General features: G+C 35.2%; 1 protein-coding gene and 1 pseudogene across 4 annotated transcripts in view; both read right to left on the reverse strand.

Moving 5' to 3' along the window:
* Positions 1-16,297, reverse strand: part of RMDN1 (regulator of microtubule dynamics 1) — a 54,837-nt gene that overhangs the window by 23,649 nt on the left and 14,891 nt on the right. For 3 of the 4 annotated variants that reach the window (XR_008661594.1, XM_055303379.1, XM_055303380.1), the window contains 3 exons: positions 14,522-14,639; positions 5,689-5,785; positions 3,146-3,305 (listed from right to left, as the gene is read on the reverse strand). Coding sequence is in view for 3 of the 4 variants with exons in the window: in XM_055303379.1 (XP_055159354.1) it covers positions 3,146-3,305; positions 5,689-5,785; positions 14,522-14,639 (375 nt within the window). In the remaining variant the exon portion in view is untranslated. The remainder of the gene's footprint in view (positions 1-3,145; positions 3,306-5,688; positions 5,786-14,521; positions 14,640-16,297) is intronic. The other variant, XM_055303381.1, reaches the window with a different exon arrangement.
* On the reverse strand, positions 11,078-12,467 carry LOC129495697 (L-lactate dehydrogenase A-like 6A; annotated as a pseudogene).

Genomic DNA, 16,297 nt, shown 5'->3' on the forward strand with positions numbered 1-16,297 from the left:
ATACAGTACATAAGCCATATAACATACAAAATATGTATAGATTATTTGTTATCATTAAAGGTTCCAGTCACCAGGTATTTAGTAGCTATGTTTTTGGGAAGTCAAAGTTGTATGTGGATTTCAAACTGCCCAGAGGTCAACACCCTTCTCATGTTGTTCAAGGGTGAACTGTGCTATGGATGTAATGTACAACATGAAGACTATAGCTAACACTGATATATGTTACATAGGAAAGTTTGTAAGAGTGTAAATAAACCCTAAGGGTTCTCATCATGAGGAAAAAAAATTTTTTTTCTCTTTCCTTTTTTATCGCATCTATATTACAAGACCAATATCAGCTTTACCTATTGTGGTAATCATTTCACAATAGTATGCAAAGCAAACCACTGTGCTGTATGCTTAAACTTACACAGCAATGTACATCAATTCTTTCTCAATAAAACCAGAGAAAAAGAAAAAGGAGAACTAAAGAGTAGTTTCTCTTATGATGCAAAATTCCTCAACAGAATAATAGCAAGTTGAATTCAGCAGTATATGAATAGGATTAGACAGCATGACCAAGTGGGACTTATCCCAAAATATAAGGTTGGTTAACCATATGAAAATCAACTGATATAAGATACCACATTAATACAATGATGAATGGGGGAAAACCAACATGACCATCTCAACAGACACAGGAAAAAAGCATCTTACAAAACCCAACACCCTTTCATGATAAAAACAACAAACTAGGAATACAAGAGAACTTTCTCAATCTGATAATCTATAGAAAACCCATATAGTAATCACAGTAAATGGTGAAAGCCTAATAGCTCCCCTCCTATAAACAGGAACAAGACAAAAATATTCACTCTTGCCACTTCTACTCAACATTGTACTGAAGTTTTAGGAAATTGAGCAAGATGAAAAATAATAGGTGTCCAGATTGGAAAAGAAAAACTATCAATAGATGGTTTATTTATAAATGACATGATCATATATAGGGAAAAAAACTAATCTACAGAACAACTAGAACCAATAAATGAATTCAGCAAAGCTACAGGATATAAAATCAATATACAAATATCAGTTGCACTCCTATACACTAGCAATGAACAATATGAAAATAAGATTCCAATAGCATCCAAAAGAATAAAATACTTAAAGAATAAATTTAGCCAAAGAAGCACAAGACTTGAACACTGAAAATTATAAAGCACTGCTGAAAGAAGAAAAAGATCTAAATAAATGGATACATAACATGTATCTATGGGCTGGAAGATACAATGCTGTTAAGATGGCAATACTCCCCAAAACTAACCTACAGATTCAATGTAATCCTTATCAAAAACCCAACTGGCTTCTTTGCAGAAATTTGTAAGCTGATCCTAAAATACATACGGAAATTAAAGGACCTCAGAATAGTCAAAACAATCTTGAAAAAGAACAGCTGGAAGACTCAGTTCCTTATTTCAAAACTTACCACAAAGCTATAATAATCAAGACATTGGGATACTATTACAAAGATCAACAGGTCCTACACACAGACCAAAGAAATAGAATTGAGAATTCAAAAATAAACTCATACATTTATGTTCAACTGATTTTTTAACAAATAGTGCTAGGATAACTGGATATTTACATGCAAAAGAATGACCTTGAACTCCTACCTCACGATGTATAAAAGCTAACTCTTAAAGATAAAAGACCTAAATATAACAGCTAAAAAATAGAAAACTCTTAGAAACTAACATAAGTGAAAATCCGTGGTGTTTTTTAGATATGACACCAAAAGCACAAGCAATCAAAGAAACTAAACTGGTAGTAGGTAAAGGGTTTGTTTTTGAGGTAACAGAGATATTCTGGAATTAGTGCTGATGGTTGCACAACACAGGGAAAAATGCTAAAACCACTGAAGTGTACATGTACTAATGATGAATTTTACCTAGTGTGAAATATATAAGTAAAAATAAAAGCAAAACTTAATCACTTGTTTACAACTACGTGTAGAGATAAAAGGACAGAAAAGGATATAACATGCTAGCATTCATCAAAAGAAAACAAGAGTTGCTATGTTAATACCAGACAAAGACTATAAAACCAAGAGTATTTCAAAGATAAACGGGATCACTTTACAATGATAAAGAGGTCAGTGCATCAAGAAAATATAGTAATCCAAAATGCTTATATTCTAATATAAACTTTAAAATACATGCTGTAAAATTAATAAAATTGCAAAGAGACAAAGCTACAATTACACTTGGACATTTCAACGTGCCTCTCCCAATAATTTCTAGAACTTGCAGATAGAAAATCTGCTTTTTTAAGGATACAAAAGACTTGAACAACACTATCAACCAACTTGATTTGAATGACATTATATAAGACTCCCAATAATAGCTAAATGAACATTCTTTTCATGTATGGCAAAGATGGGCTATAAAAGAAAACAAAGTTAAGGAATCCATATTTATTAATATAAATCAGTATTAGTGGGGTGTTGACAGAGACTGGACCCTCTAAAAGGAGCATTTGAAAATGGGTGGAGGTGAAATTTGATTGTCACAATGACTTAGCAGCTCTAGTGAGGACAGTCCAACATCATAAAGTGATGTCCTAATCCAAAATACCAGTAATGTCCCCAGGTGTCTCCCCAGTGTCCACTAAAACATTAAACCAGTTAGGAAATTTAGAAACTAGCAGAGTTACATGTGAAAGTTATACTAGGTCTCAGCTATCCAGCTGCTCTATCCTCACCTCTACCTAAAACAGAAATATAATGTGAGGAAAATGAGTAACATTTGTTAAGTTCTTATAATACTAGGAAGAAAGACATAGGTAATTCATGAAACTACTAACGCTTTTACTTTAAAAATAAGCGTTCACAAAAATAATTTATCAGCACATTAATAAAGTTAGAATAAATGCTCAAGAATACAAAGAAAAAAACATCTTTTTGAATTTATCAGCACATTAATAAAGTTAGAATAAATGCTCAAGAATACAAAGAAAAAAACATCTTTTTGAAAAATGTTATAGATCTCTTCCCTAGTTCTTTAAAATAGACAAATTTTCTTCTTTCCTGTGTAAAAAGGAATAACAGGTAAAGTACAGACCAATGTACCCCCCAGATGGTAAGTTTCATTACTTTTAAGCACCTCACCTTATGAGCTGCAAAACTGGATTCATTTTTTTCTAGTGCTCTTTTTGCATACTCTAGAGCTTCATAGACCAAGAGTTTTTTCTCCTCTTCTGAGGTTTCACTAAGCTGAGCTATATCACGTGATGCACGTGCCAATCGCCACAGTAACTCTGCATCTTCACTAATTTGAAATAAATATAAAATAACCATTTTAGCTCACATATAAAATTTGTTAAAGGTCACATCACTAATGAATACATGATAATCTTTCCGGTCAATGAAGATATAGCAGTATCAAAAGCCATTATTCATAATGTTATATTCTTTCACATACAAACTTTCTTTGCTAAAATTTCCTATAAGATATCCAATATTGTACATAAATATTCACTTTCCTATATTCTCCAAAATACTAGCTTCCTTAGAAAGTATCTTTGTATCTGAATTCTCTAAACACTTGCACTACAAAATTTAACATCTACTTGATGCTTGAGTGTACTGGCACTTCAGACAACTCACTAACTGGTTCAGACCATACCACAAAATACATAATCTGTAGAGACCAGGTCATGCTTTAAAAAAAGAAAACTGCTATATCCCTAGCCTCAAATATAGTATCTGGCACACAATAGGTATATGATAAGTATGTGTTAATAAATAAATGATTGAATATAACAGAATCTCAAAATAAATCTCATGTTTGAATGTGTTATCCATGCCATGAAGTATGGAATATTTCAAGTAAGAGCACTGGACTCCTTGAAGAATATCCATATGAATATACTTACATAAAACAAGAAAAGGTCAATAAAATAGTAATCACAGTTAAGAGTTAGACATATTTTTAAAAGATTAAACTCTTTATCCTTTTTATTAAATGTTTGCCTTTAAGCCCATTACGTATTTTTATTTTTTTATTTATTCATGACGGGGGGGGGGGGGGAAGCAGAGACACAGGAGGAGGGAGAAGCAGGCTCATGCCGGGAGCCCGATGTGGGACTTGATCCCGGGACTCCAGGATCGTGCCCTGGGCCAAAGGCAGGTGCCAAACCGCTGAGCCACCCAGGAATCCATCTCCCCATTACGTATTTCTTAACAAAAAAACAGTATTCACATAAAATTTTGAAATTAAAGGTAGCAATAGTATATTTATAATTAAATAAAGATGGAGTAACTATCTTACAGTTTACTTTTCAAGTAATTACTGAAATGACCAGAAAATGTCAAACATGCTACAATAAGTAAGCGAAAATGGAGAAGAAAAAGTGGATTCTATAGATATTTAGGAAGTAAAATTGATAGGTCGTGAAGAGAGAAGTGGTCTTGGGAATCTAAGAAAGATAGCTGAAAATGACTCAATATTTTTAGTTTAGCAGATTAGATAGTTTTGTGATCTGAAAATACCAATTTAGCCTTTATTAAACCTATTTTACAATCTCCTTCCAGCATCCTCCCAAAAACTGACTGCATATTGATACTATGAACTAAACATGTAATCTAATACTAAAAATAGAAAAAAGAGGTATTTTTAGTTTCTCTAAAAAACTGCTTCTAAAGTGATACACAGGGACACCTGGGTGGCTCAGCGGTTAAGCACCTGCCTTGGGCCCAGAGCGTGATCCTGGAGTCCCAGGATCGAGTCCCACGTCAGGCTCCCTGTATGGAGCCTGTTTCTCCCTCTGCCTGTGTCTCTGCCTCTGTGTCTCTTGTGAATAAATAAGTAAAATCTTTTTTTAAAAAAATAAAGTGATACACAGATACTATTCAATGATGGCATACAAAAATCCTAATTCACTTACATCTTATGCCAATAAGAAAACTGACTTAAAAAATGAGAAGTATACAAATAGAGGAAGCAACCATATATTCAATGACTACCATATATGATCCAAAGCAAAATAACAAAATGGAATAATTCAACATTCTACTAAAATGAGTATGGAGAATCACCTTTTCTAAATCAATGAGATACACGTAGCACTTGTGAATCATTTACTGCAAGAAACATCATACTACAGTACAGGGGCACCTGGGAGGCGGTCAGTCAAGGCCGCCTCCAGCTTAGCCCATAATCCCAGGGTCCTAGGATGGAGCCCCACATAGGGCTCTCTTACTGGGGAGTCTGCTTCTTCCTTTCCCTCTGCCTGCTGCTCCCCCTGCTTGTGTGTATGCGCTCTCTCAAAATCTTTAAAAAAATTAAATTGGAATCCAATTTAATTTTGGCTCAGCAGTTGAGTGTCTGCCTTCAGCTCAGGGTGTGATCCTGGGGTCCTGGGATCAAGTCTCATGTTGGGCTCCTTGCACGAAGCCTACGTCTCCCTCTACCTATGTCTCTCCCTCTCTCTCTGTGACTCTGATGAATAAATAAAATCTTTAAAAAAAATTAAATTAAAAAAATAAAATTTTTAAAAAGGAAACATCATACTATAAACTGTAAGAAATATAATTTTGCAATAAAAACTTTAAAAAATTATAAAAATTTCAAGCACCATGAATTATTTTAATTGTTAAATAACAAAAATTCTGAGGAAACTGCAAACCCAGGCCTATCATAGATTGCCTACCTTTCCTTATACTGGGTAAGCAATTGATAAAGTTTTTCTGTTTCTCCACTCTCATATAGGTAGTCTGCTTGTTCAAGAATTTCTTCAACTCCGAAAACTAAAAATGAAAAAAAGACAAAATAAAGTAGGGCTTCCCAAACCAGCAGCAACAATTCTAAGAAACATTTTCATATTTAAGCAAAACAAATTAGATATAAAAATCATCTCTAAAAGAAGATCAGAAATTCTGAAGTTTCTAGATGTAAGTGTAGTAGAGGTAAGTATGAAGCTATCACAGTAAGTGATTTACTGAAACCACAGAAAATAAAAAGATTAGAAAACATTGTGGAACTGACTAAATAGGATACATTTTTTTAAAATGAAGAAAGCAATTTCCTGTGAGGAATTTATAGTACCCTTAGTCTCCACACACACAAATTCTTTGTTGCTAAGTACTATCTATTACAGAAAATGAGAACATCCACTTCCAGCACTGAACATTATTAATTTGCATGGACTACACCACACTGTTTCACTAGATTCTCTTTATGACCTAACTTATAAAGACACTGTTATGGAAAAAAGTCAAATTTGCCATCAAAACCTTAGATGAATTTAAATATACAGAGAATCTGAAACTTACCTCACTGCCAATCTGCTCCAATCAATTCATTAACTAGTTTATACATTACTACAAAATATATAAACCTTATAGACAGTGTGTTGCTCTAAAAAAAAATCTATTTCCTGAAAAAAAAAAAAACCAGCAAGCTTGAATTTCAGGATATTCCAATTATTAATAAGGAACATACATATTTAATTATCTTCTATAAGGGTACTATATTACCTAGTCTTACATACAAGCCAACAACATTTCAATACAATCAAATTTATTATTTACCTTACTATGCTTTAATTGATAATAGCATATTTGAGCGTTTTTTTTAATTTATGAAAAATTAAAATCTAGACCAGAAAAAAAATCTCTTGAATTTGACACACCTATGTAAAGTGAAGTATTTTTTACCAAGTTAACATCATAATGTAATTATAAAAATAGTTTAAGAAAAAAATGAATGACAATAGCAAATTCTTCCTTATTCCTACTTCATTCAATCATTCAATGCCATAGTTCAATATACATATGGCTGTTTAATTTTCCTAAGTTTGCTTCCATTTTATCCTATATTTTTACCAGTGGCTGATTCTCCAAATTAAGGTATAAGAACCCAAAGATTTTTGTTTTAAGATTTTATTTTTTCAAGATGCCTGGGTGGCTCAGTGGCTGAGCGTCTGCCTTCGGCTCAGAGCATGATCCCAGGGCTCCGGGATCAAGTCCCACATCGGGGCCCCCGCATGGAGTCTGCTTCTCCCTCTGCCTGTGTCTCTGCCTCTCTCTGTGTCTCTCATGAATCAATATTATCTTTAAAAAAAAAAAAAATTTTTTTTTTTTAAGTAATTTCTACACCCAACCTGGGGCTCAAACTTACAACTCTGAGATCAAGAGTTTCATGCTCTACACTAACTGAGCCGGCCAGGTGCCCCAACAACTCAAAGATCCTTAAGAAAAATTAGTGATCCTTAGCATTCTTAGTCAATATGTGTGGTAGGCAGAATAATGGCCATAAAAATGTCTACATCTTAGTCCCTAGAATCTGTACATTTGGCAAAAGGGAATTAAGTCTGTAACTAGAACTAAGGCTATTCATCAGCTAACCTTAAAACAGGAAATGACCTCGGATTAGCCAGGGGGCCCAATATAATCGTAAGAGTCCTTAAAAGTGGAAGACAAAGTTAGAAGAATAAACTCAAAGAAGGTTAACAATGAAAGTAAGGGCAGAGTGAAATGATTCCTGGCTTGAAATATGGACAAAAGGGGTCTTCAGCCGAGGAAAGGAGTCTTCAGCTTAGGAATGTAGAAAACCTCTAGAAGCTGAAAACAAGGAAAGTGATTCTCCGAAAGTGATTCTCCCCTAGAGCCTGGAACACAGATCTACCAATGTGTTGATTTTAATCCAGTGGGACCCATTTTGGACTTCTGAACTACAGAACTATAAAACAATAAGTTTATGTTGTTTTAGGCTGCTAAATTTGTGGTAATCTGTGACAGCTCTGTGACAGAAAACTTCTATAGTATTAAATATACTGACCTGGCATATTTGAATGTATACATGCTATGTGTAAATAACAAAGTTACTTTTAATTCTATCCATGATTTTGCTCAGCCTTTTCTGAGAAGACTGGGATTACTGTCCTTAACATGATCTAGGAATGCTGTATCTCATCACCCATGTAATTAAAAGAAAACTGTAGAAATTAAGTGAATAATTTAATGTACTAGTGTGTGTACATTTTTGTGTGTACTAGTCTTTCTTAACTTCTTAAATCACTTATCTACTTTTTTATTACACAGTATAGGTCCATTAACTATCATATCCAGGCTCTAAATATGTATTTCTTTCTTGTTTCTTAGGGATACATTTCTAAAATCATGCAGTGTGCAATTTACAAGAAAAAAGTGCACTTACTCTGATACTACAGACTCACATAGGCACTAGGTTGGAAACATGTAGACCACTCATATCTGCAAATCAGTTGTGTGGGTTTTTACTTGTTTAATGCTCTGTACTTTTCCTGAAAATATTTAAAAATAAGCTGTTACTAACATAAAGAGACCATATTGTATGAAATAGACTAAACTTTTAAAGTCAATTACTTCTCAACTTAATAATGAATATCCCAAGATGAGATATTAACTCAAATGTACAATAAAATCTAAATTTAGCCTAAAAGGAGTATGTACAAAATCATAATCCTTGAAATTTTTAAAAATATCATTGATATGACATAAGCTAGTAAACTTTGGTTTTCTAGTTTTTCTTGCTAAGTATACTCTTGCCACGTGAGACCTATCTGGACAAACGAAATACTCTACCCTCAAAACAAGCAAAATAGTTCTACTTCTGGGAAGTAGAAGTACTTTCTCCTTACAGAAATTATAAAGTAGAAAACGAGTATCTAGGGACCCGTGGGTGGCTCAGTGGTTGAGCATCTGCCTTTGGCCCAAGACATGGTCCTGGAGTTCCAGGATCGAGTCCCGCACTGGGTTGCTGCATGGAGCCTGCTTCTCCTCCCTCTGCCTATGTCTCTCTCTCTCTCTCTGGATCTCTCATGAATAAATAAATAAAATCTTAAAAAAAAGAAGAAGAAGAATCTAGATTTCCCAGATACTCTAGGATTTTTCTGGATGCTAGAAGGCTGAGTAGCAACATCATCAACATTTTAGGCAAATTTTTCATACCAACAATACTATGTCCCAGCAGTGGAAGCAATGCCTCTAAAGATGCTCTGTAGTGGGCAGCCCGGGTGGCTCAGCAATTTAGCACCGCCTTCAGCCCAGGGCCTGATCCTGGAGACCCAGGATCCAGTCCCACGTCGGGCTCACTGCAGGGAGCCTACTTCTCCCTCTGCCTGTGTCTCTGCCTCTGTCTCTCTCTCTCTCTCTCTCTGTCTCTCATGAATAAATAAATAAAATCTTAAATAAATAAAGATAAAGATGTTCTGTAGTAATACAAAGGAATACAGATGAAGGAGCACTGACCTCAGTTCTGTGGATTCATCAAAGAGGAATCAAAGTATATGAAAGAGACAACTGAAGTGCTTATATGAAGAATCCTTATTTAAGATGGGCCACTTGTAATTATCTTTTAGGCATTTTACAAGTGAACCTTCACACACACAAAACAGTAATGTGACTGTATTAGCATATCTTGAGGGACCTTAACTTTTGTCTATTTTAGAGAAATAATGAGAAACTATTTACTGGAATTCTTCAATTATGGTTGACAAGTAGGTATTTGTCCTATCCTGTGATAAATACAGATGTTACCATTTTAAAAAAGAGTCCCACAATCCCATTCCAACTGAAATGTCAAAAAATAAATTAAATGCCTTTAATTTCTAAAAACATGATTTAGTATATGATTGTATCCCAGTAAACAAACAGAGGAGGAAAAAATTTTTTAAACTGGCCTCAATGAGCATGAAGCAGCTCTAAAGAGAATTGAGCAGTTTTTGATGAGTGGAATTATCTGAAGACCATTTCCTAAAAAGTATGAAAAATAAAGATCAGAGTATAGCAAATAGAAGGGAAAGATATATGACAAAGTAAAACTTGTAATGACTGATTATAGTTTTATAGAAACAGATCATTTTCCAAGTTAAAATAAAACCTCATCTCTCTATTTTATCAATAATTGATGTTTTTTCAGGGCATCTAGGTGGCTCAGTTGGCTGGGCATCTGCCTTCAGCTCAGGTCATGGTCCCAGAGTACTGGGATCAAGTTTCACATCAGGATCCTTATTCAGTGGGAAGACTGCTCCTTCCTCTCCTGCTGCCCCTTCTTGTGTGCATGCTCTCCCTCTGTCAAAAAAATAAAGTTTTTAAAAAAGAAATTTGATGTTTTTTCAAGGTCTATGGCCTAGCTGCACAAATTATGATGAACATGCCAATCAACTAATTATAAAGCAACATTTAGGAAAATAAAGCTAAAGAGAATCAAAGGAGGCTAAACATATATCCACACCCTGTTCTTTGTATTAACTTTCGAAGTGCTCCAAATATGCTTGAAAACACAGGAAGGATTCTACAATATAAGACAATTTTCATTAAAATCTATAATAAAAAAAATCTATAGGGATCCCTGGGTGGCGCAGCGGTTTGGCGCCTGCCTTTGGCCCAGGACGCGATCCTGGAGACCCGGGATCGAATCCCATGTCGGGCTCCGGTGCATGGAGCCTGCTTCTCCCTCTGCCTGTGTCTCTGCCTCTCTCTCTCTCTGTGTGACTATCATAAATAAATAAAAATTTTAAAAAAAATCTGTAATAAAGAAAATTTAGTTTTCAGATTAAGTTATACCTTGGAATATTAATTAAAATGCTATATTTTAAGGCCGGATCAAGGTTTCATTTGGAGTTAGGACTGGAACATTAGAGTTATTGTATAAACTTTTATTTTTACATTTATAAAGTTACAACTTTTTTTTAAATAGCATACAAATGAACATATATATAAGCCAGCCAGAATGAAAGAATTAGTATGTACTGGATGAAAAGAATCAGAATTTCGGGATGCCTGGATGGCTCAGCAGCTGAACATCTATCTGCCTTTGGCACAGGGCATGATCCCAGGTCCCAGGATCAAGTCCCACATTGGGCTTCCTGCAGGGAGCCTGCTTCTCCCTCCGCCTGTCTCTGCCTCTCTCTCTGTATCTGAAGAATGAATGAATGAAGTCTTTTAAAAAAAAAAAAAAAAGGAAAAGGAAAAGAACCAGAATTTCTATAACACATTAAATACATACATCATGCATTCTTTTTGACCAAGTAGCTGCTGCTACTACTACAACACACACACACATATAGCAACTACTACACACACACACAAATTCAAGTTTATTCAAAAGTTTAATATACAATCCTACATCTACTCTCCTTCAATAACTTCAAAATGGTGGCTTTAAACAACTTTAAAGCTTGATCTCTTCCTGAATTTCCCAAAGTCTTTCTGCACTCTTTCTCAAATAGACTTCCTCTTCAGGGATCAGCTTTATCTTAGTAAGGTTTGCAATACCATTCTATCCCAGCATATAAGGGACAATAAGGAATACTTCATTTATTCTACAGAGGCCCTTAGTTATAGTGGAAACTGGATGCATTTTCCTAAGATTCTTCAAAATGCTTTCCGTTAAATCAGCTATAGATAGGCCACCAGCCCATTAGTATACCCTTTCATTTTAACCATCTCATAGCCACAGGTTATCATTTCTTTCTGGACATTTTCTCAGGGCTCAGGATCTTTATCCATTCATATATCTGAATTCAGATCCTTCAAGGGGATACCAGCAATGTTAACTCCACTCCACTCAGGTACACTTGAGTCTCTATGCTCTCCAAGGACCCAACCATGACAGCTTTCTGAGTGGATACTAATAAGTCTCTGCCCAACAAAGAAATGGAAACGGGTAGCGTCCAGATTACAGTCACTTCCAATAATACGGTTTTGGGAAAAGGCATTCAACTTCCAAGTTACATAAGTTAAGATATCCACTGGATTGGGAACAATTATCATTTTGCACTGAGGACTACACTGGGTAATGTTGGAAATCATTAATTTAAAGATGGACACATTTCTCTGGACTACATCAAGATGTGTCTCTCCTTTCCCTGAGTGTGCACCTGCTGTGATAATCACTAGGCTGGGTTTTGCAGTGACATGGTCATCTTTGTTGAAAACAATATCTGGCATTTTCATGAAAGAGCTTCCATGTTGAACATCCCTTGTCTCACCCTTCAGTTTGCATTCATCAACATCCACAAAGGCAAGTTCATCACTCAAGCCTTTTAATACGATACTGATAGCACATGCCATGCCAACTGATTCAGTTCCTATAAGAGAGATCTTATTGTGATGAATGGTCTCCTTCGAAGTGAAATTCTTAATCAGTTTGCACCTCACAGCTGCCATCTTGGAGACAGGGATGAAGGATCAACTCTCCCTGAGGGGGATGCACGTTACCTGGCAGGAATGCAGAGCCATCCCTAGGCAAAAGACATTCACTCCTAGAGGGCCTAGTCTCTGGCTTGCCTGCAGGACTCCCCCACCTCAGATCATAGCTGCTCACCCAACAGGTGAAGGAAGGGAATGGAGGAAAGCCACATTAAAGTTATTTGAATCCCAAAGTAAGGAAATAGTTGAAAGTTCAATACACTACCCCACACAGCTCACTACTGCAGCTAGGTGAGACCACACTCAGCTCATGCAGCCACCCCACCCCCAAGGGTCCAGCATCTTAAAATGTTTTTCAATTTACTGAATATGCAATAATTTTAAATAAAGGCACTTTTGAAAAAATGGACTATTACCATGAAAGCTAAAGTTAATTTCAGTTTTTCCTTTCAGAGTGTCACATTTTGTTGCTCAGTGGGGCCTACACCTTTGCACTCATTTCTGTAAGGAAATGGTGCTAAGGCACACTGGAACTAAATGTGACAGACCAAAAAAATTGGTTAGAGTTCTAATCTCTGCTCTCACACTTTAACTTTAAAGAATTAAAACCATGAGCTTCTTTTTAAAAGTTAATACTGTAATGGATGGACCCTAGTTGGCTCAGTCATTAGAGTTCCCAACTCTGGGATCTCCCACTTCATCTTAGCCAAGAGGCCAAGAAACAATAACTCGTGGATCTCCTGGTCCTAAGTTCCAGCCCCCGTTGGCTGTAGAGTTTACATTAAAAAAAATCTATATAATGTATACACTGTTACGGAACACACATACACACACAGAAAAATATTAAAATATTAAGGGATCCCTGGGTGGCGCAGCGGTTTGGCGCCTGCCTTTGGCCCAGGGCGCGATCCTGGAGACCCAGGATCGAATCCCACGTCGGGCTCCGGTGCATGGAGCCTGCTTCTCCCTCTGCCTGTGTCTCTGCCTCTCTCTCTCTCACTGTGTGCCTATCATAAATAAATAAAAATTTAAAAAAAAATAAAATAAAATATTAAAACTACAACCACTGGGCACATATCTCAGGGATACATTTTAAAAATTTATTATTATTGTTTCATAATACAGTTTGTCCTTACTTTACAAGGTTGCTGTGAGAACTGAAGTTAGGTGACAAGTCTAAAGAATCAACTCTTCTACTTTATCCTTCATAAAAATTATACATTTAAAAAAAAGGAAAGATAAAACAAAAACATAGCAATTCTCAATGATCTGCTCTTTTAAAGACAAGAATATCCATGGGAAATTGAAATCAATGTCGTTTTTTAATAACTAATAATTTTTACCTAATACTCTCAAATTCTTCATCTATCACAATTTTAATAAGAATATCTACTCAAAATGAAATCTCTGCTTCTTTTTCCAGCCACTTCTTAATGACTGAAAGGTGGGGACTAAGAAAAACAAAAAGTTTAACCCCAAAATTAAAAATTTTTCTTTAATATACTGAAATTTTGGCTCTGTCAACACACACAATTAGTTTAATTTTTTTAAATATGGCAAGTCTTGATATACTTACTTATCTATAATATGCCAAAATGCCAAATAAGAAATCTGATATAGTTTTTCTACTTTTTTAATCAGTTATTTGACATTTTGTTTTGTTTTAAAGATTTATTTTGAGAGAGTGGGAGACAGCACGAACAGCAGAGAGGGGCAGAAGGAGAGGCAGACTCCTCACTGAGCAGGGAGCTGGAAGCCATCAATCCCAGAAACCTGACATCATGACCTGAGCAAAAGGCAGACAGGTGCTTAACTGACTGAGCCACCTAGGCACCCTTGTTATTTGATATTTAGTACTAAATCGCATTTTGTTTGTAAATAAAATACTTCTACCTCAAAGAAACTGAACCTTTCTTAACTATATCAAGACGAGTATATTACCTCGGAATTAAGGAAACAAAAGAATTATTATGTCATAAGGCACAGATATACTCTCTGTGGTGTAACCCTCTCCCATTATCCCTCAACCCCTTAAAAATCTAAAAAAAACTCCTACCCCAAGGGTCCCATAAAACTATAAAGTATGAACAGAGTATTTCTCACTGAAGGAGCTCTAGCTGCTAGAAGAAATTACATACACAAAGATATATATCTACACACAGAGCTATATCCACACACAGAGATATACACATACACAGATATGTATTATCAGATTCATTGACAAACAGAGCAAAGTAGGAATAGAGCCTATGTTAGTTTCATTACTTACTCAAAAATAACTTAAAGTTACCAACAAATATAACAAACATAAGTAATTCTAAGTAGTTCATATGTTTAGCTTAGGCTTACCTTTGGCTGTGGCATGAACCACCACAGCCTGGGAAAATAGTTGATATGCTTCAAAACCCAAATAAGGTAAGGCTGAGAATAAAAGGCTTCTTTTGAAAGCTCCCAGATTTCCCATCACCTATGGAAACAATTATGGTCAGAGTTATCAAACACAAAATGCAAAGGAATAGCTACTCCAAGCAAAAATTACATTAAGAAAATCACACCGATTTTCTCCTACCCCCCCAAAACAATCAATCCTAAGAATACTGGAGGCTCAAAATTTATCAAATCCTTCAGTAAAACTAGTTACATTACATAGTTACATTACAGGGAAAGCATATCCTGTTAAAAGATTCTTAACAACAGCTAAGGCTAACAGTAGTAACTTATCTAAAAATCACAGTCATACTAAGTGCTGAATGTAAGATAAACATTTTATGAGGAGACATTCATATTGTAACTTAGAAATAAAATATGAGATAGTAATATATAATAAGTATTAATCTTATGAACAGACAAGATGAAAAATACCAGTTATGATTACTACACATTAAAAATGTACATGGATTTAAAGTTATCTTCAAAAGTGATTTATAAAACCCAAGCTTTCTAAATAAACAATGAATAAAACAAAGAGCATATCCAAACAGACTTATAAATTAGTTCTCATTATGATGGTCAGTATTCTCAAGACCACTGGCAAAGGAGAAGTATATGGAAATCACTCCAATAATTCCTTCCTACAACAGTTATTCTCTTTTCTCTTGTTTCATCCCCACTGGTATAAAAACAAGCCATACTATCTTTTAAGTTGTTTTTCTCTTAAAAACAAAGAGCTTTATCTTTAATTCACTTCTCCCTTAAGTCTCATTTTCTAACTTGTCTTTTAAGCAAAACTTTTAAAAAGTTGTCTGTACTGTCTTCACTCCTCTCTTCTCATTCACTCTTGAACGCACACAAATCACTTTTATCCCCACACCTCCACTGATGGTATTCTAGTTAGGGTTACCAAGGACATAGTTACTTCCTATAGTCAATTCTGAATTCTCAGCTTCCTTGACCTATTGACAATATTTGACAGCTGATCACTTTCTCTTTATTTTTTAAAATTATGAATAGATGGTTAATTTCTTTTAAAGTTTTATTGAGACAAAAGTGACATACTATAAATTGCACATACATAGCATGTAAAATTCATTAAGGCATGCATATGAACCCATGTAACCATCACTATCACCACAATCAAAGATACCTGCAACCCCTTCCCCCTTTTCCCCATGCTCCTTTGCAATTCACCCAGCCCCTTTCCTCAGCACTTGCTGTGTTCTCTCACTCTTGAAACACTTTTCACTTGGCTTTTGGAACAGTACTATCATTTATTTTCTCCGATTTCAACAACTGCTCCTTTTCTTTGGTTGGTTCCTCATTGGCCAGGTGTGTTTTGGCCTTCATCCCAGACCTTTTCTCTACTTGTACCATTTTGGTGATCTCATTTCTTTAAATACCATCAATGTGCCAAAAACACATAAATTTAATATGAAGCCTGTATGACTCCTCTCAACTTCAGAATCATATATCCAACAGCTTAATTACCATCTCTACATGAAGTACAACAGGCCTCTCATATTTATTAGCCAAAACAGCTACTGTTTCCCTCAAATTTTCCAACCTCACAATTTTCCCAACTCTATTCTTCTAGTTGTTTAAGTTAAAAAAAACAAATAACCTTGTACCCATTCTCAATTCTCTCTCAGGACTCACATCTGACCCATATTTAACTTATCATAAGGATCT

This window comes from Nyctereutes procyonoides, unplaced genomic scaffold, assembly GCF_905146905.1.
Source record: "Nyctereutes procyonoides isolate TBG_1078 unplaced genomic scaffold, NYPRO_anot_genome, whole genome shotgun sequence".
Lineage (NCBI taxonomy): Eukaryota > Metazoa > Chordata > Mammalia > Carnivora > Canidae > Nyctereutes > Nyctereutes procyonoides.